The following is a 19,237-nucleotide window of genomic DNA, read 5'->3' on the forward strand; positions in this document are numbered from 1 at the left end:
GGGTTTCACTGTGTTAGCCAGGATGGTCTCGATCTCCTGACCTCGTGATCCGCCCATCTCAGCCTCCCAAAGTGCTGGGATTACAGGCTTGAGCCACCGTGCCCGGCCGGCTTGGTTTCTTAAACTCAGCAGTATTGATAGGTTGTGGCCAGATAATTCTTTGTGACGGACTTTCCTGTGTGTTTATCAGCAACTCTGACTTCTATCCAATAGATGCCAGTAGCATCCACCCAGTTGTGATAGCCAAAAGTGTTTCCAGACATTTGCCCTGTGGGCACTATCTTCCTAGCTTGAGAACCAGGGACTGATTGACATTTTGGAAAGATCACGGTCTTTGTGTGAAAACAAGATTTTAGGGGAGTGGAAAGACAAATTACAGCTATTATGGTAATATAGGCACGATTTAACGATTTGCATAAGGGTGGTAGGAGTTGGATGGATATGAGATGGACAAGGTCAGTAGGAATGAGTAGATTAGGAGGAATCCATATAACTAAATTTTTTTGCTTGATATAGGAAGACTGGGGGATAGTGGTTTTGGGGAGGGGGAGTTTTTTGGGGGGGCCCATATGAAATTTAGGCCGTTATTTTTCGGGAAAAGTCTAAGCCAGAATTAGAGAAATAAGTCACCATTACTAGGATGGTATTTGATGTCACGAGCTTGAATAAGGCCAGGGACAGAGCCGTAGGGCACTCTAGCATTTCAAGGTTGAGAAGGAATCATCAAAGGAGATGGGGAAGTGGCCAAAGAAGAAAATAGAAGAGGCCAGGCGCAGTGAGTCATGCCTGTAATCCCAGCACTTGGGGAGGCCAAGGCGGGCAGATCACCTGAGATAAGAAGTTCAAGACCAGCCTGGCCAACATGGCGAAACCCTGTCTCTACTAAAAATATAAAAATTAGCCGGGCCTGTAATACCAGCTACTTGGGAGGGTGAGGCAGGAGAAACGCTTGAACTTTGGAGGCGGAGGTTGCGGTGAGCCGACATCACGCCACTGCACTCCAGCCTGGGTGACAGAGCGAGAATCTGTGACAAAACCAAAACCAAAATAAAAAAATAGGAGAGTGTAAAGACATGAATCAATAGTGATGAATGCTGCTGAGACATCAAGATAGAGACAAGGGGCCAGGCGCAGTGGCTCACACCTGTAATCCCAGCACTTTGGAGGCTGAGGCGGGTAGATGACGAGGTCAGGAGTTCAAGACCAGCCTAGCCAACATGGTAAAACCCCCTCTCTACTAAAAATACAAAAAGTAGCCAGGTATAGTGGTGGGTACCTGTAATCCCAGCTACTCGGGAGGCTGAGGCAGGAGAATCATTTGAACCTGGGAGGTGGAGGCTGCAGTGAGCTGAGATCGCACCATTGCACTCCAGCCTGGGACTCCATCTCAAAAAAAAAGAAAAAAACGAACCACTAGATTTGACAAACATAGCAGTCACTAGTGATCATAACAAGCAGTCTCTGCATTAGTGAGAACAGAAACTCAGCTGGAATGGGCTGAGGAGAGAATGTGAAAAGTAGGGAGAGTGACTATAAACAGTTCACTCAAATTCTGTGGAGATAAGAAATGAGACAGTATCTGAAAATGGAACGTGAAGGGAGTGTTTTGATAGTAATATACTAGAGCATGTTTGTACGCTAATGGGATGATTCAGTAGAGAGGGAGAACTGATGATGCAAGAGAAGATAGTTACAGTAGGGAAGTCTAGAGAAGACAAGAGAGGCTAGGATGCAGACTACAGCTGGAAAGATGGCTTTTGATAGGAGCAGGAACGTTTTCATCTATTACAAAAGGAAGAAAAGTGGCCACAGATGCAGGTGGGTTAGGAGGACTGGTGGTGGGAAGATGAGACAGTTCCTGTTTAATGACCTCTACTTTTCAATGAAACATCAGGCAGTGTCAGAAGAAGATAGCAGGGAAAGGAAGAGAAGTTCTGAAGAGTGGAAAAAATGAGCCAAAATGTCCAGGCAGTGTTTGGTACCTTTTAAAATCTGTGGCCATGAATTTAAAGTGTCAGCATGGCTCTGTTTTCCCTCCCAAGTGCAAGCAAGTTGGGTTTAACTAGGAAAGTGGGACAATGGGAGGAGATAAAGGAGGTAAAAATATTTATAAGGGAGTGACGAGTGACCACGTTAATGTACATTGAAATCAAAGTAGCTGAGCTGGAAGGGGTAAGGGGGTGATCAGATTTTGGAGGTGATAGTGTTGTGAACAAGGCAGGGGGATGAGAGGCTGATGTAGGGTGGGAAAAAATGATCACTGGAGGTGAAGAGGTCAACTGAAACGCCAAATTATTAAATGAATCAATCATCGTTGTGGATGTTGGTACCTAAAAGTAAACTTTTGACTTTTCCAGTCTTTCTGTTAGTGGTTCCCATTACTAAAATCAGAAACTAAGAGTCACCTTGACTTCTCTCTTCCTCACTCCCAATCCACTCCTGTTGCTACTTCCTCTTAAGTAAATCTGACTACTCCATTCCCCTCATCTACTCTTTTACCCTAGTCCATGCCAGCATTATCTCTTTCCTGAACTATTCAACCTCTCAACTGGTGTTCCTGCCACCATTGTTGACTTGTTTTCATCAGTTTTTCACAGAGCATACATGTTTAAGAGTAAGTCTGGTCACATCACCCCTTGCTTTTATAAACCTGCAGTGGCTTCCCAGTACCACTGACTCAAGACCAAACTCTTCCAAAACCCCACAGGGTCTGGACCCTCTGCTTACCTCTCTAATGATAGCTCATACTACTTTCTTCAGTGATAACAGTTTTTAGCCCTACAGGCCTCATTTTTGTTCTTGAACAAGTCAAAAGTTTTCCTGCTTCTTGGGCACTGCTCTCACCTCTACCTAGTACATGTTCCTTCAACTCTTCATAGCTGCATCTATCTCATCCATTAGTTCTCAATTTAATAAAAACAGCTCAGTTTGTACTTTTTGCTACACACTAGCAACTGTATATATATATATATATATTGTGTTGTTTTTTTTTTTTTTTTTTTAATGAGGGTCTTACTATGCTGCTTAGGCTGCTCTCAAACTCCTGGGCTCAAGCTATCTTCCTGTCTCAGCCTCCCAGTGTGCTGGGATTGGAGGCATGTGTCACCACACTCAGCCTGTACCTATATTCCTAATCTTCACTGCAACCTTGTGAAATAAGTGGCATTATATACATCCCCATTTTACGGAAGAGGAACCTAAGCTCTGGTTGAAAGTAACTTGCTGAAAGTCACATAGCGAGTGAGCTCAGCTAAACTTAAATGTACCTCAGAAGGCCTTCCTGAACACTTAGTCTAGATAGGTTCTCCCATTTCTCTTTATTGCATAAACCATTTTATTTCTTGGTAGCATGTAACATAATTTAGTAATTTTGTGTTTTTTTCCCTCCCTCTAGAATTAAGCTTTCTGAGGTCAGGAACTTAATCTGTCTGGTTTACTTCCTCTTGAGTAGCCAGGACTATAGGTGTGTGCCACCACACTCGACTAATTTAAATATTTTTTTTGTAGAGATGAGGTGTCACTATATTGCCCAGGCTGGTTTTGAACTCCCGAGCTCAGGTGATCCTCCTACCTTGGCCTCTCAAAGTGTTAGTATTACAGGCGTGAGCCACTGTGCCCAGGCCTGGTTTACCTTTCTTCTCTTCTTTTCTTTTTTGAGACAGTTTCACTCTTGTTGCCCAGGCTGGAGTGCAATGGCACCATCTTGGCTTACCGCAACCTCTGCCTCCTGGGTTCAAGCGATTCTCCTGCCTCAGCCTCCTGAGTAGCTGGGATTACAGGCATGCGCCACCATGCCCGGCTAATTTTTGTATTTTTAGTAGACTCGGGGTTTCGCCTTGTTGGCCAGGCTGGTCTTGAACTCCCAACCTCAGGTGATCTGCCCACTTCAGCCTCCCAAAGTGCTGGGATTACAGGCGTATCCACCACACCCGGCCACCTGGTTTACTTTTCTAATCTTTAGTGCCTAGCATATTGTCTTGCATAGAGTGGGGACTTCATAAATGCATATTTTTGAATGAATAAGTTGTCTCAGAGAGTAGCCCTTCTTAGAAGGGGTGAATTTAGAGTTAAACTTCTTACCCATTTAAGCCATGTTGCTTGATCCTGCTGTACCTTTTCAGTCCCCACATCAGAGACTTCTCCTGGGCCTCCCCCAATGGGGCCTCCACCTCCTTCAAGTAAGGCTCCCAGGTCCCCACCTGTGGGGAGTGTTCCTGCCTCTGGTATGGAGCCTACAAGTTTCCCAGTCGAGTCTGAGGCTCTGATGGAGGATGTGCTGAGACCTTTGGAACAGGCATTGGAAGACTGCCGTGGCCACACAAGGGTAAGCCCTGGCACATCAGAGGTTAGAGAGGGCTTCCATCCACAGCCAAATGCAGGAATGGCTCCCAGAGATAGACCCTCTGACCCAATGGACAATGGCTCTTAGTCCTTTTAGAGTTATGGACTCCTTCAGAATCTGCTAAGGCCTTCCCAGAGAAATGAACACAGGATTTCAGGAGCATTAACAGACTTTTGAAGACCAATCAGTAGAAGATGCTGTGGGAACAAGAGTTGAATTCAGCTCCTATTAGTAAACAACCTGATTTTCTGTACCTCCATGCCATTCAGAGTAGACCCTGTTGATGTTATTCTCAGGAAATTTATATTGTGCCCAGTTAGGGAGAAAGAAACCTCTTCTAGCTATAGTGTTTTCTTAGTTCTTAGAAAAAGAGATCTGAAGAATGTCTTAAAGGGAAAGTAGCATGGGTAATTTCACCTCTTTGGCTCTTAGTTTTCTTTTTGTGAAGTAATGCTACAGGATGAGCTTCTGAGAGTCTGAGAAGCCCCTGAAATTTTAAAATTCTAGTCATAGGAGGAGGTGGGTTAGGAGGACTGGTGGTGGGAAGATGAGAGAGTTCCGTTTAATGACCTCTACTTTTCAATGAAACATCAGGCAGTGTCAGAAGAACACAGCAGGGGAAGGACTCATCAGGTTCTCAGTGGGACCTCTAATCTTTGGGTAAAGAACCAGAACTCTAAAGTGTGGGCCAGAGAAAGCAGGTGCTTCTTATGTGGTGCTGCCCTCCTCTCTCTTCCCCTCATTGGGCTGGCAGCACTGAATCGGAGGGGGGCTTCTGTCTCTTAGAAGCAGGTATGTGATGACATCAGCCGACGCCTGGCACTGCTGCAGGAACAGTGGGCTGGAGGAAAGTTGTCAATACCTGTAAAGAAGAGAATGGCTGTACTGGTGCAAGGTATGGGTGGGTTCTTTGATATAGCCTAAATCCCTTGTCCTGCTGTGGCTGGCTGTGCTGGAGCAAGTGCTGAGATTTTGATTGACTGGGAGGGGAGGCATGGAAGCTCTTGTACCACAGGCTGCTTGCTCAATCCCCATCTCTCTTCAGAGCTTTCAAGCCATCGGTGGGACGCAGCAGATGACATCCACCGCTCACTCATGGTTGACTATGTGACTGAGGTCAGTCAGTGGATGGTAGGAGTTAAAAGATTAATTGCAGAAAAGAGGAGTCTGTTTTCAGAAGAGGCAGCCAATGAAGAGAAATCTGCAGCCACAGCTGAGAACCACACCATACCAGGCTTCCAGCAGGCTCCATAATCCTCGGTTCCGCAGACTCACCGGACACCATCTCCTATGCCTTGGAGGCCTTCTCTCACTTGGCTCCCTTCTTACCACCACCAAGACTGTCCCACTGGGCCTGACCCACCTATAAGGGAAGAGGTCCCACCTGGGTCAGAGGGAGTTCATGTGTTACTCATAACATGCATTTCAATAAAAACATCTCTGTGGTGGGCCTTGGGTAGGAGAGATGAACCCTTCCTGTGCCAAGCTAGTCCCCTCTGGTGTCCTCAACTGCCCTGCCCCCTGTGCATCTGCAAACGTCTGTTCTCCCTTCTCCATTCATCAGGAAGGGATCTGCTGGGTACAGTCAGACTACTGCCTACCTTTTTTCCCAAATTAGACTGAAAGCACATCCTGTGCTGGGTGGAGCAGCTCTGTGTTTGGATGGTTTCATTTCAGCATGAGAACAGACTCAAATAGAACGGGGAGACTTTTCCCTCAACAAAAAGAAAGACAGTCCTATTTGCACTGTATCACCCTTGAGATACAGGTGTTACAGAGATTAGAACCACACTGAGTGGGATTTTTGCTGTATAAATCCAAGGAGAAAAAGACCAGATTACTGAGATATGGGATTTTAACTGACATGCCAAACAAGCTGCTGCCTCATTTTGGGTTTCAATGTGAACTCTAAGGTCTCTTATAACCCTTTGAGAGAGGTACTTGGTGGATTATCATGCTGTGAGAAGGGAGGGTACAAGGTTTTTGGTGTTGGAATAGAGGAACTGGTACTTAGAGGTGGTAAGCAGAAAAGGCGTGGGGGGAGACTGGGGATGGCTATAGGCTGGGACAGCCCCTGTTTTCCAAGAGTCCTGCTTTGGCATGGAAAAGGGAGGGGTTGCTGGGCAGGGTCCTGGTTCCAGGAAGGCTGCTTCCTGGAAAGACAGGAACAGCCCTTGGCAGCGGCCAAGCTATTGCTGTTTATGGTTTGGAGGCTCATGTAACCTGCCACTGTAGTATGCCTCAGGTTCTAATTATTGCTGGAAGTGGGCCTGGTGGGAACTGGGAATGGATCTGAGGCCTCTGAGCTTAACCAGGCCTGCCAGGGCCCTCAGCTGTGTGGCTGAGATGAGAAAATAAGCATTGAGAACACTGGAGTCAAGGCATTTCTTTGAGTGTTTACTAAGCAGCCAGAAGGTGACTTACTCCATTCCCCAGTTCCAGCCCCTGAGCATAGAGGGTTTAGGGTTAGGAGTACCACCACAGACCAAAGAGGAAGTAGAGTTAAGGGCTTGGCAAGTTGCCCACTCCTATCCCTGGTCTAGCTGCCTCAGAACTAAAGGAGGCCTGGAACTAACAAGTCACTCCCTTCCAGATTAGATGAGGCCAGCTGGCCTCTGGATGCCCCAAGAAGAGGTGGTGGCAGCAGTGGCATGAGGGATCCCTCTGTAACTCCACATGCTGGGTCATCTGCACTGGATTAGATGTCCATTTCAAATTGAGCGTCATCTGGAGAGAGAAAAGGCAGGAGGACAGGTTGCTGGTCTGAGGATCTGCAGGCAGTGCAGAAACCCCTCTTGGAATTGAACCCCCACACAGTGTCACAGTGGCATTTGAACTCAACGGCTGGGACAATTCTTAATTCCTGCTTTCCTTACCGGGTATCTCTTCCTCTGTCTCCTGCTCCTTCAGCTCCTCCAGCTTGGAGAGTGGGGCTGTTGGAGGAGTTGTGACCCCGGGAATCTGAGGAAGGCAGCAGGAGGGTGTCCGGGCAATGGGTGAGTTCTTGCACTCCAGCAGGAACTTTCGGTCGTAGATGATCCTGGTGCCTGTCAAGGGGTTGGGACTGAGGTAAGAGTCAGGAGCTTGGGTACAGAGGTGACTGGGGTCCCAGACTCAGGCCTTTTGGGGCCTGGACGTGAGGGCGGTGTTGAATTTCCCTGTGTATCAAGGACATCTGCTCTGAAGCCCAGCTAGGTTCTCAGCAGACAAGCTTTCATAGTGCTTAAAATCTTCCAGACCTAACCAAGATGTGGGTATAAAGCAAGTGGGGCATCCCAGCTGGTATAGGCAGGGGCTTTATGTTTGGGGGAGCTTCAGATCTTGGCTCTAAGAGGAACACCAAACTTGGAGTTCAGGTACTTCATGCTGCTCCTCTGCCACTCTGAAACCTCCTTGCTTTGGTCTCACCAGTGAAAGTGAGACCTAGACTAATAGCCTCAGGTGATTCAAGAAATGAAATAATTGTGAAGGGTTCCACTCAGTGCTGTCACCTGGGCTATCTCCTGCCAGGAGGAGAAACAGTACTGTTCTAATCCTGACCCCTCCCAGGTCCTATAAGGTTCATACTAGCTCAGAGGAACTTGGCCGCATAATGTCCTCAAAGGGCCCTGCCCTGTTCCTCCCCTCCGCTTCTGCATGGCAGGAATCCCTGGGTCGGGAGCCCAGCAGCTCGTGATCCCAGGCTGCTCGCCCAACCAAACAGACGCCAGCCAGCAACACATAAATGGAGCAACTGCCCCAACTGTTCTAGCCATTCCACTTCTCAAAACCCGGTGTTTCCGGCTGAGGTCACGCTCAGTAGGGGCCCTGGCCCCTATTCCTAGGAAGCAAAGTCACGAGGGGTAAGGAGCACATGTAAGGTGCCAAGAACCCAGACCACAATGAAGGATTACAGCCCAAACACACGGAAGCTAGGCTCATGGCCTCGTTGCATCACTTAGAAGTTTTTGGGAACTGAGCTTCCGCTCCATTCTCCCCCAAAGCTACCTGTAGAGGGGCCTGCAGACAAGTCCTAGGCCTGTCCTTCCCCTACCCCCGACCCGCAACAACAAGCACACGCTAATATGTCCACAGCCTGTGGACCCCTGCCCGGCCCGCTGACCTCCTGGGGTAGTGGCGTATAGCGTGCCCCCCGGCGTGGTGCTGCCCCCCGGCGTGGTGCTGTAGCAGTCGGGCAGCTGGTCCCGGCCCCAGGGAATCGGGCAGCTAGTGGACATTGACATAGCGAGCGGGAGGGGCAGCAAAGTAACCGCCTGGTGTTGAGGTCAAGGGGCGCAGCTCTGAGTCTGAGGCGGACTCAACCGACCACGTGCAGCTGCTGGTAACACTAGAACATCACGCCCAGGGCGGGCCACCGGCTGTCACTCAACCTGACAGTCCCGCCCTATCTGATAGGAAACCTGCCCGGTTCAGAGAAAGCTGGAAATGCGTCCAAAGTCCCAGGCCCCGCACCGGCTTCCAGTTCCTGCTGGCCCAGAGCTGGCCAACCTGCCTCTGAGTGCTGCAGCAGCTCAGCTATTTACTGTTCATAGCTGGGAGCTGGGGGCAGGTGAAGTAGGGCAAGCATTTTTATCCTGTACTAGTTCACCCATTCCTCGCCAGCTTTCAGATAGTAAAGCACTATGATTAGCCAAAGTCACACATCTTGCAGGAAGGGAAGCTGGGATTCAAATCTGACTGCATCTGATTCCAGGACTGTGCCCTTAAACCCAGCAGTGTACTGCCTCCCATAAACAGTATAACAGTACAAGGCCAGGTGCTCATGCCTGTACTCCCAGCACTTTGGGAGGCTAAGGTGGGTGGATTGCTTGAGCCCAGGAGTCTGAGACCAGCCTGGGCAACATGGTGAAACCTAGTCTCTACTAAAAATACAAAAGTTAGCCGGGTGTGGCAGCATACACCTGTGGACCCAGCTACTTGGGAAGCTGAGGTGGAAGGATGGGTTGAACCCAGGGGGCGGAGGTTGCAGTGAGCGGAGATCGTGTCACTGCACTCCAGCCTGGGTGACAGAGCCAGACCCTGTCTCAAAACAAAAGCAGTACGGAGTGAACATGCCTTGATGGCCTGGAGCACAGCAGGAAAGGGAAGGTCAGGGAGGGCTGGTCATCTTTCTGAAGAAGTGGTACCTGGACTAATAAAAGGATGAGTCAAGTTTGGGGGCTACAGCTGAGGCATCACCAGTCAGGAGGCCTGCCCTTTGATCTCTCTACCAGTTAACTAAGGAAGGGCAGGGGGCTAGTGAGGAGGGCTTGGTCTTTAGTCAGCAGGAAAGAAAGGTCAGAGAGTTTGACCTCGGAGGTAAGTTTTTTTTATGTAGACAGAGTGATAAGACAGGCTGGAGCGAGTTGGTGGGATTGGTGAAGATGTATATACACTGGAAATCTTGAATTCATCCAGCTGTCCTCTGGCTTCCTCAAAATCAGCACTGCCTCCACTGTCCCTTCCCCTCACCAAAAATTAAGTATAGACCACCTGACTGTATCCATTTATCAATATTCCCTCAGCTCTGGTTTCATCAGATTTCTCCTTAGGTCTGATTTCTTCACTCATTTAAAAAAATACTGCTTCTCAAACTATTTATTTTCTGAGATAGGGTTTTGCTCTGCTGCCCAGGCTGGAATGCAGTGGTGTAATCTCAGCTCACTGCAAACTCTGCCTCCTGGGCTCAGGGCATCATCCCACTTCAGCCTCCTGAGTAGCTGGGACCACAGGCGCCTGCCACCAGTGGGCTAATTTTGGTATTTTTTGTAGAGACAAGGTTTCACCATGTTGCCCAGGCCGGTCTCAAACTCCTGAGCTCAAGTAACCTACCTGCCTCGGCCTCCCAAAGTGCTGGTATTATAAGTGTGAGCCACCACACCTGGCCAGCTTCTCAAACTTTAATGTGCATATAAATCATCTGGAGATATTGTTAAAATGAGAATTCTGACACAGTATTGGTCTGGGGTGAGATTTTGGATTGTTTTTTTTTGAAACAGGGTCTCACTGTCACCCAAGCTGGAGTGTAGTGGTACAATCATGGCTCACTGCAGTCTCAACCTCCTGGGCTCAGGTGACCCTCCCACTTCAGTGTCCTGAATATCTGGGACCACAGGTGTATGCCACTGTACCTGGCTAATTTTTAAATATTTTGTAAAGGCAGGGTCGCACTATGTTGCCCAGGCTGGTCTCAAACTCGTGGGCTTAAGTGATGCTCCCACCTTGGCCTCCCAAAGTGTTGAGATTACAGGCATGAGCCACTGAGCCCAGCCAATTGTGGATTTTTTTTTTTTTGAGATGGAGTTTCACTATTGTCGCCCAGGCTAGAGTGTAATGGCATGATCTTGGCTCACCGCAACCTCCGCTTCCCAGGTTTAAGTGATTCTCCTGCCTCAGCCTCCAGAGTAGCTGGGATTATAGGTATGCACCACCACACCCAGCTAATTTTGTATTTTTAGTAGAGACAGGGGTTCTCCATGTTGGTCAGGCTGGTCTGGAACTCCCGACCTCAAGTGATCCGCCTGCCTCAGCCTCCCAAAGTGCTAGGATTACAGGTGTGAGCCACCACACCTGGCTGATTTTTTTCTTTTTAAGATGGAGTCTTGCTCTGTCACCCAAGCTAGAGTGCAGTGCCATGATCTCGGCTCACTGCAACCTCTGCCTCCTGGCTTCAAGCAATTCTCCTGCCTCAGCCTCCCGAGTAGCTGGAATTACAGGCACCCACCACCACACTTCGCTAATTTTTTGTATTTTTAGTAGAGACCGGGTTTCACTATGTTAGCCAAGTTGGTCTCGAACTCCTGATCTCCAGTGATCTGCCTGCCTTCGCCTCCCAAAGTGCTAGAGTTACAGGCATGAGCCACCAGGCCTGGCTGCAACTGTGAATTTTTAATACAGTAATGCAAATGCTTCAGGGCCTCAGAAACACACTTCAGGTAGCAAGGGTTTGCATATTTTATTGTCCCGAAAAGGATTTTGGGTGTCTTACAAAATGGTGCATGCCAAAATGAAGTGTCTTAGCAGTGCTGGAGAGTAAAGCTTAGGAACAGATTGCAGTGAATCATTTATGATAACTCACCTTTTATACAAGGTGAGAAAGTGACAGGGGGAATGCGAGAATAGCGTGGAGGATGGTGAGATTTGAGGGTGGAGAGTCCAGCCTAGTGAAACTAGGTGGGCAAACGGGTGGTGGCTGTGAGGATGGAGAGAAGTGGATGAGGTTCAGATACACAGAAGAAGAATAAAGTGACTGATTAAGAGTGGGGTGAGAGAAAGTGTAAACTAGGATAATTTTCAGTCTTTTGGCTTGAGAGTCTTGGTGGCTAGTAGCACCAACTAATATGATAGGGAAAACAAGAAGAGCAGCATATCTTGTATGAGAATGAATAATATGTGTCCAGATGGAGCACAGTAGGAAGCTAGATATACTGAAGCCATGGGGAGAACTTTTAGTTAGTGGCTCAAATTTGGGTAGTGTGAAATTCAAGAGTGTGGGGATGGGCTAGGATCGGTGGCTCACACCTGTTAATTCCACCATTTTGGGAGGCTGAGGTGGGAGGACTGCTTGAGCCCAGGAGTTCAAGACCTGGGCAATACAGCAAGACCCTGTCTCCATTTATAACTAAATAAATGTGGGATGAGATCATCTGGGGAGAAAATACAGTATAGAAACCTGGGCATGTCAACATTTATTTATTCAAAAGGTAGTAGAGAAAAAGAATTCACCAAAAGAGACTGAGAAAGATGAGTCGGAAATAGGGACTCATTTTTTGAGAAAAGCATCAAAGATTTTCAAGAACGGTCATTGTGGAAGTGAGGTCTTCCTTCTATTAATTTCTACCACAAAATAATAGCTGCAGTTACTACTACTATAATGACTACTGCTTGCAGGTAACTCTTCTGGAGTCACTGTGTGCTATAAGGGCTGGGGAATACGTAGCTGGCTTTAGAGAGAAAGCCAGATTCATCATCCATGCAATCTGGATGAAGAAACAAGAATTTAAATCAGAGGTCAATACTAATTACTGGCTGGGCAAGGTGGTTCATGCCTGTAATCCCAGCACTCTGGGAGGCTGAGGGAGGCGAATCACTTGAGGTCAGGAGTTCAAGACCAGCGTGGCAAACATGAAGAAACCCCATCTCTACTAAAAATACAAAAATTAGCCAGGTGGTGGTGTGCGCCTGTAATCCCAGCTACTTGGGAGGCTGAGGTAGGAGAATTGCTTGAACTCAGGAGGTGGAGGTTGCAGTGAGGCAAGATGGCATCAATGCACTCCAGCCTAAGCAACAGAGTGAGACTCCATCTCATTAAACAATAAAAAACAACTAATTACCTATTAGAATATGGAAGTGTTTAAAAATACCTATGCCCAGGCCCCACCCCCAGATATCTGATTAAACCTATAAGGAAATACCAGGCCTCTGTTATCAGGCAAATTACTCTGGATTCACATTTAAGCATTTGATTCATGCTCTTCTTTTCCAAATTAGGTGTTGAAGCCCAGGGTCATGCCTTTTATTGGAGGTGGTCTTAACACACTTAAGTTTTTGATACTTAAAACCACCTTTCTCTCACCCATTGCCTAAAGGAGAGGATGGAGGCATATGAACCTGCCTATTTGCAAATGACAAATCACTGAGGATAAATGGAAAATGCAGCATTACCAGAGCCCCTCACTATAGGGGGCAGGGTCCACTGGGAAGACATCATAACCAGTTGTATGTCTTGGTAGAAATGCTTCTTGTTAGTCAGAGAACAAGATGTTCATTCAGAAGCTGTTTTCCTACAGGCTTGCTTGCCTTTTCTTGGATTTACAATGTGGTCAAAGGGCTTTTCGTTTTTGTTTTTGTTTTTTCTTTAGATGAAGTCTTGCTCTTATCACCCAGGCTGGAGTGCGATGGCGCGATCTCGGCTCACTGCAACCTCCGCCTCCTGGGTTCAAGTGATTCTCCTGCCTCAGCCTCCCGAGTAGCTGGGATTACAGGCGCATACCACCACGCCCGGCCAATTTTTGTATTTTTAGTAGAGACGGGGTTTCACCATGTTGGCCAGGCTGGTCTCGAACTCCTGACCTCAGGTTATCCACCCGCCTCGGCCTCCCAAAGTGCTGGGATTACAGGCATGAGCCACCGCACCCGGACCCAAAGGTCTTAAACAGTGGGACAGAACCACATATACTAAGTACTCCTCTCTCTGGCTTGAAATTGTAATGTAGTAATGTAGCCAGCCTTTCCCTTTTTTTTTTTTGAGACAGAGTCTTGCTCTGTCGCCCAGGCTGGACTGTAGTAGTGTGATCTTGGCTCACTGCAGCTTCCACCTCCTGGGTTCTAGCGATTCTCCTGCATCAGCTTGCTGAGTAGCTGGAATTACAGGCACACGCCACCACACTTGGCTAACTTTTTTTTTTTTTTGAGATGGAGTCTGGCTCTGTCGCCTAGGCTGGAGTTCAGTGGTGTGATCTCGGCTCACTGCAAGCTCCGCCTCCCGGGTTCACACCATTCTCCTGCCTCAGCTTCCCGAGTAGCTGGCACCCGCCACCACACCTGGCTAATTTTTTATATTGTTAGTAGAGATGGGGTTTCACTGTGTTAACCAGGATTGTCTCGATCTCCTGACCTTGTGATCCGCCTGCCTCGGCCTCCCAGAGTGCTGAGATTATAGGCGTGAGCCACCATGCCCGGCCAACTTTTGTATTTTTAGTAGAGACAGGGTTTCACCATGTTGCCCAAGATGGTCTCAAACTCCTGACCTCAGGTGATCCACCCACCTCGGCCTCCCAAAGTGCTGGGATTACAAGCGTGAGCCACCACGCCCGGCCTCCCCTTCTATAAGTTAACTAAAACTGAGGATGGTTCTCTCTTGCACAGTTTTGGGATTGGGAGGAGGACTTGGCCAGAATCTACGTGAAGAGAGGGAAACCATAGTTCCAAGTCCTAAAATGTCTTACCTCTGGTTAGGAGAGGCCACCATCGGCCGTCCAATTCTCTTCTTCGGTCTGGTTAGCTGAGGTGATGGGATTTCCCCTTTGAGAGCAGGGACTGAAGGAAGCAGACTGGCCTATAAAAGGGCAAGTCAGCACACTGTAGCCACAATAGGTTTAAAGGGTCTTAAAACATCAATAATTTTATTGGTAGCGGAATTTTATTACATTGAACACAAGTTGAAATAAGTGGGTCCAGAAACCTTGATGATATAGTTTCATTCCTATAGTTTCATTTCACTGGGTTTGATCTATACCTTAGCAGGATGTTTCTTCATGACTTGAAGGCTCACTAAAGATGTGCAAGGACTTCTTCTACCTCCACTAAAAATCTCAATACTGGCCCCCATAATAATGGCAGGATTTATTTCGATTCCTTATCAGAACCAATGCTAGGGGCTCTCAAACTTCAGCACTGTAAACAATCTAATGGCTTCTAATATTTCCATATCTTATATTCTTATTCACAAGAAGAAATCCTGTGTTAGAACTAGAAGACTCGAGTTCAATTTCAGATGAGAAAAGTGAAGCCCAGAAAGGTGAGATGATTTGCTTAAGACCATAAGGCTTCAAGTGGCAGAAAAGAAAATAGAATTTAGGCTCTGACTACTGTTCCACTGTACCCATGCTGTCTCCTCCCATATCCCTTATATATTTTGAAAGTAATTAAGTTCTTACCTGAGCTAGGTTTTATCCAAATGTTCAGGTTGGTAAAATAGCAGTAAAGTAGTGCCAGGAAGAGGCAGGCAGAGGAAGAAGAGATTTAGCAGGCGAAATGAGGTTGGGAGCAGGCTACTGGGATCCAAATAGTCAGAAAGAAAGGAAGGAAGTGCTGGTAAGAGGGAAGGGAGGAGCGTATCCTAAAGAACTACTCCCAACTGCACAACTGTTGTTTTCCTCCCAATTTTCCTAGGGATTCCTCATAATTATCTCCTTTCTCTTCATAAATTCTAGTTACTGACCTGAAATAAAATTTCTCATTTGGTTGTCCTCAAGGTGCAGAATATGGACTTAAGGGCTCCTCCAGACAATTCAAATGCATTGTAGATAGTTAAGATAGAATAAAACTCACCTTTTTGTCCCACTGAATAATTTATTTAATATTATTTCTCACTAGTATATATTTCATCAAGAGTAGTTTCATTCATTTCACCAATTTTAGGTGATTTTTCTTGTTGCTGTTAATGTTAAGTGGAAACAGCAAGATATACAAGTGATCCAATGAGTCTTTTGTGCCCCACCCAACTGCCCCCACAAAGGTCAAGGGGCCCCTTAATGATACTTGATGTGGTTATCAATCACTACAGAGTAGTAGCTTCAATACAAATAAAACTTTCAAAATCCATTCAAAACACAAAATAAGACATAAGCTTAATTAAGGAAGCTTTTCTCATATGTAAGATGATATAGAAGATAAAAGAAGCAGGTATATCTGACACAGATCAAACATGGTGTGCCTGATGTGGTCCTAGCTTTAGGACCTGGGCAGAGAAAGTTAAGAATTCCTGTTGGCATGACTGTAGAAAGGTGCTGCTAACATAGTTCTGGCCCTAGTTACTACTTTTTTTCTGTGCATCCGTCTTTGCCTTGATATGAGTTTTGGCTTCTCTATCAGCTCCAAACATTTTCTTGTTTTCTTTTCTGTATTGCCTATACTGACCAGGAAAAATTCAGCTTTATTAAAACACAAGTAAGTTGATGACTATACTTTTCATTGGGATAACTTTTCCTTCTCGGCATAGCCTATGGTTTGGCCAAAGCAGCCCATTCCAGGGTTCCTCTGTTTAGCTTGTTCAACATACTGACTCCATGCTTAGGGCCACGGAACTAAGCATTACTTAGTTACATGTAACTAAGTAAAATGTAACATGTAACTTAGTTACATGTAACTACATGTAAAACTTACAGAATTACTCACATATTTATAAACATTACTTTATATTATATACATTATATACATCATAATGTATATAATATAATTATATAATAATGTATATTATATAATATATAATATATAATAATATAATATATATAATAAAATGTAACATGTAACTTAGTTACATGTAACTACATGTAAAACTTACAGAATTACATATTTATAAACATTACTTTATATTATATACATTATAATGTATATAATATATTATTTACAATAATATATTATATAATATATAATGTATATAGTATAATATATATACATTATAAACATTATAAACATTACTCGTCTGATTCAATAATACAACAGAACAATGGGAGTCACCTCCCTCTTACGTCCCAACTCATATAAAGCTTAAAATATCTATAACCGGATAAATCTTTTAGATAAAAAAGGTCAGGAAGCACAGAAGGAACCTGAAGTTGATAATTTGGGTGTCCCTACATTTGTTTAGTGTCATCTGATTTAAATCCAATTGTTCTTATTGACATTCTCAAGATCCATAGAGAAAAAACCTATCAGTGGCCTATCCGCTAGCTAAAGTCAGATAAGACACATTGCCAGAGCTTGAAACTTTCTCATATGTTAAAGGATATAGAAGACAACAAGGGAACAAGGAACGTTTAACACAGAATAAATAGGTAAATAGTCTTAAAAGTGCTTTCTCAAGGCAGTCTAAGAAGGGACTCAAGTGTTAAATGTGAGAAGCCTGTTACAAATATAGTATTAACCATCTGGTTCAATATAATGTGGATTGGGTGGTACCTGCATGACCACTGAAAGGATCACACCCCACTTCTAAAGACTGTTCATCTTTTTATTGAATATTCTGGTAAATATTTCACATTAATACAGGCTACATTATGTAGAGCCACTATATGACAAGAAATTTACTCAACTTTTTCCTTTTAAGTATGTAAACAATTATACATGTATTTATCACCCTAAAAGGTTGAAACATGTAATCAACTAATTCTCTTCTGCATACAAGTAGTATTCAGTATGTTTAGCCAAAAGCACTAAGGTCATATGATCTTAAGTTCAAAATGGCTAAACTAACCAGAGAACATAACCAAGTGGATAGGAAATCAATTTGTTCTTATACAATGGGCAATCAAATTTCCATTGCTAAAGCCTCAGAGAAAATTTCTTAGGCACATTAAAAAAAATCCCCATGGTTCTTCCAAGGTCATAGGTTTCTTAAACAAGGCTAAAGAGTAAAGACCTTCTAACTTAGTTGACATATTTGAGATGCATGTTTCCAATATGAGGTGCCCACGTGCCAGGCCAAATCTGAAAAGGGGGAGGAAAAATTGGAATTTCTAATTAGGAATCTTTAGACAGTTACAAAATGAATATATAAATGCAATGGCAATTCACTGTTTCTGCCTAGGAAGAATACACATATATGAAATAAAGTGTTCAGTAGCATCATCTTGATATTGAAAAAGCAATCCAGATCGAAATGGTCAATTATGACTTTTGATATTCAGTACTTATACTTCTCACAAAACAAAAAGAATGATGTGACAAATCTAAAAAGTAAAAGAGCATTAAGCCTATTTTACCTGCTGGGCATCAGTGCATTCAGTTGAATTTTGGATAACTTTTATCATAGGGTTCCAAGCAGGATCTGGGTTGTGAAGTCCATTAAACAGAGGGCCTCCTGGAACATCAGCAAGCTGAGGATGAGAAGGTATTATGGTGCCTCCATACATGGAAATTGGCAGACCCTAAAACAGCAGGAAAAAAGATTTAATCATAAAATTACTATAAATCATAAAATTACTATAAATCCCATAATAGCAGCTTAGACTTCTCTAATTTTCCTCATTTAAAGAACTCCAAAAGATCCTATAAGTACAGTATGGCAGTGTTGAGAAAACAAAATGTTTATCTGCATCTGCAAGGCTTTTCAACAAAAAAGAAGAGAGAGAAAAAAACTAAATCCAATATGAAATCATCAGGAAATTTCTCATATTTGATAAAAATAACCTCAACTTTCCCATATTTTAGTTTCATGAATAAGCTTAAGCTAAGAAGAAAATGGGAACTCCACATGACTGCTTGCTGACATAAAGCTGTCAGAGCACACAAGAAAGCATTAGTGAACTCATGGCCAGCTTTTAAGATGGGTAGAGGCCTCTCTCAAAGCTGCAGCAGCAGAACACGAACTGGCAAAACCCAAATCCCTCAGGTGTTTTCGGGGAATGGGGACATCTTCAGGACAAACTACTGTGGACAATGCTATGCACTCTTGAAATTGAGCAAAAGATCTAGCAAAGCCACAGAAACAAAAGAGAGCATTATTTCAATACAAAGTATTCCTTAACGTGACTACATTGGCTGACAAAGTGTCAAACAAGTTACAGTGATGTTTGTCAACTCACTTTAGAAAAATCCACAAAACCGCTTGCCATAGGCTGATGAAAAATGTTAGAGGGGGCTACCATTCCAGAATCATCTCTCTCCATTGGTTGATGTTGGGAGAATGTGCTTGGGTCTGATAATTGTTGATGCATTGGATGGTTCCCCATCACAGATTGCGACCAACCTGATAAGCCTTCTGGAAAGAATAATTGAAAACAAAGTTTTATATTTATTTGGATAAAACAACAAAATATTACCACTGTTATTACCAAACGTTACCAAATGTAATTGAAATCTTTCCTCTGAAGAGCTCAAAGCATATTTATCACAGTCTTGCTAGCCAAAGAAACCAGTTCCTGAAAAACTAGGTAAAGTCCTCTGAATACTCCACTTTACCCTGTCTTTCAAAAGATTAAGTGCTGAAAGAACTCAAATGATTGCTTAAGAGAGAAAGGACACACACTTTGAATCTTTTGTTTCTGATCAACTCTATATATTACCTCAACCAATATTCCAGACTCTGAAATTGGATCGAACTCCTCAAAGACATAAACACCCTTCCCTAATTGAGTGTTAAACAAAGGAACTAAGTTTTTTTTGTTTATCTAAGGAACTAAGTTTTAATGGCAA

At 44.7% G+C, this 19,237-nt stretch overlaps 2 protein-coding genes across 17 annotated transcripts in view; one reads left to right on the forward strand and one right to left on the reverse strand.

Annotated features, from left to right (window-relative positions):
- SRA1 (steroid receptor RNA activator 1) overlaps positions 1-6,186 on the forward strand; it is an 8,423-nt gene extending 2,237 nt beyond the window's left edge. The window contains exons 3-5 of the mRNA XM_023194954.1: positions 4,122-4,324; positions 5,129-5,237; positions 5,388-6,186. Of these exons, the coding sequence (XP_023050722.1) occupies positions 4,122-4,324; positions 5,129-5,237; positions 5,388-5,596 (521 nt within the window). The 3' untranslated portion in view covers positions 5,597-6,186. The remainder of the gene's footprint in view (positions 1-4,121; positions 4,325-5,128; positions 5,238-5,387) is intronic.
- A 540-nt stretch (positions 6,187-6,726) lies between these two features.
- The window catches only part of LOC111528060 (ankyrin repeat and KH domain-containing protein 1), a 140,476-nt gene continuing 127,965 nt past the window's right edge, over positions 6,727-19,237 (reverse strand). For 9 of the 16 annotated variants that reach the window (XM_023194788.2, XM_023194705.2, XM_023194781.2 and 6 more), the window contains 5 exons: positions 18,628-18,803; positions 17,806-17,970; positions 14,269-14,378; positions 7,219-7,389; positions 6,727-7,069 (listed from right to left, as the gene is read on the reverse strand). In XM_023194788.2, coding sequence (XP_023050556.1) covers positions 7,066-7,069; positions 7,219-7,389; positions 14,269-14,378; positions 17,806-17,970; positions 18,628-18,803 — 626 coding nt within the window. In that variant the 3' untranslated portion in view covers positions 6,727-7,065. Of the gene's footprint in view, positions 7,070-7,218; positions 7,390-14,268; positions 14,379-17,033; positions 17,531-17,805; positions 17,971-18,627; positions 18,804-19,237 lie in introns of those variants that run through there. The other 7 variants (XM_023194764.1, XM_023194748.1, XM_023194758.2 and 4 more) reach the window with 5 other exon arrangements.

Source organism: Piliocolobus tephrosceles, chromosome 4 (genome assembly GCF_002776525.5).
Source record: "Piliocolobus tephrosceles isolate RC106 chromosome 4, ASM277652v3, whole genome shotgun sequence".
Classification (NCBI taxonomy): domain Eukaryota; kingdom Metazoa; phylum Chordata; class Mammalia; order Primates; family Cercopithecidae; genus Piliocolobus; species Piliocolobus tephrosceles.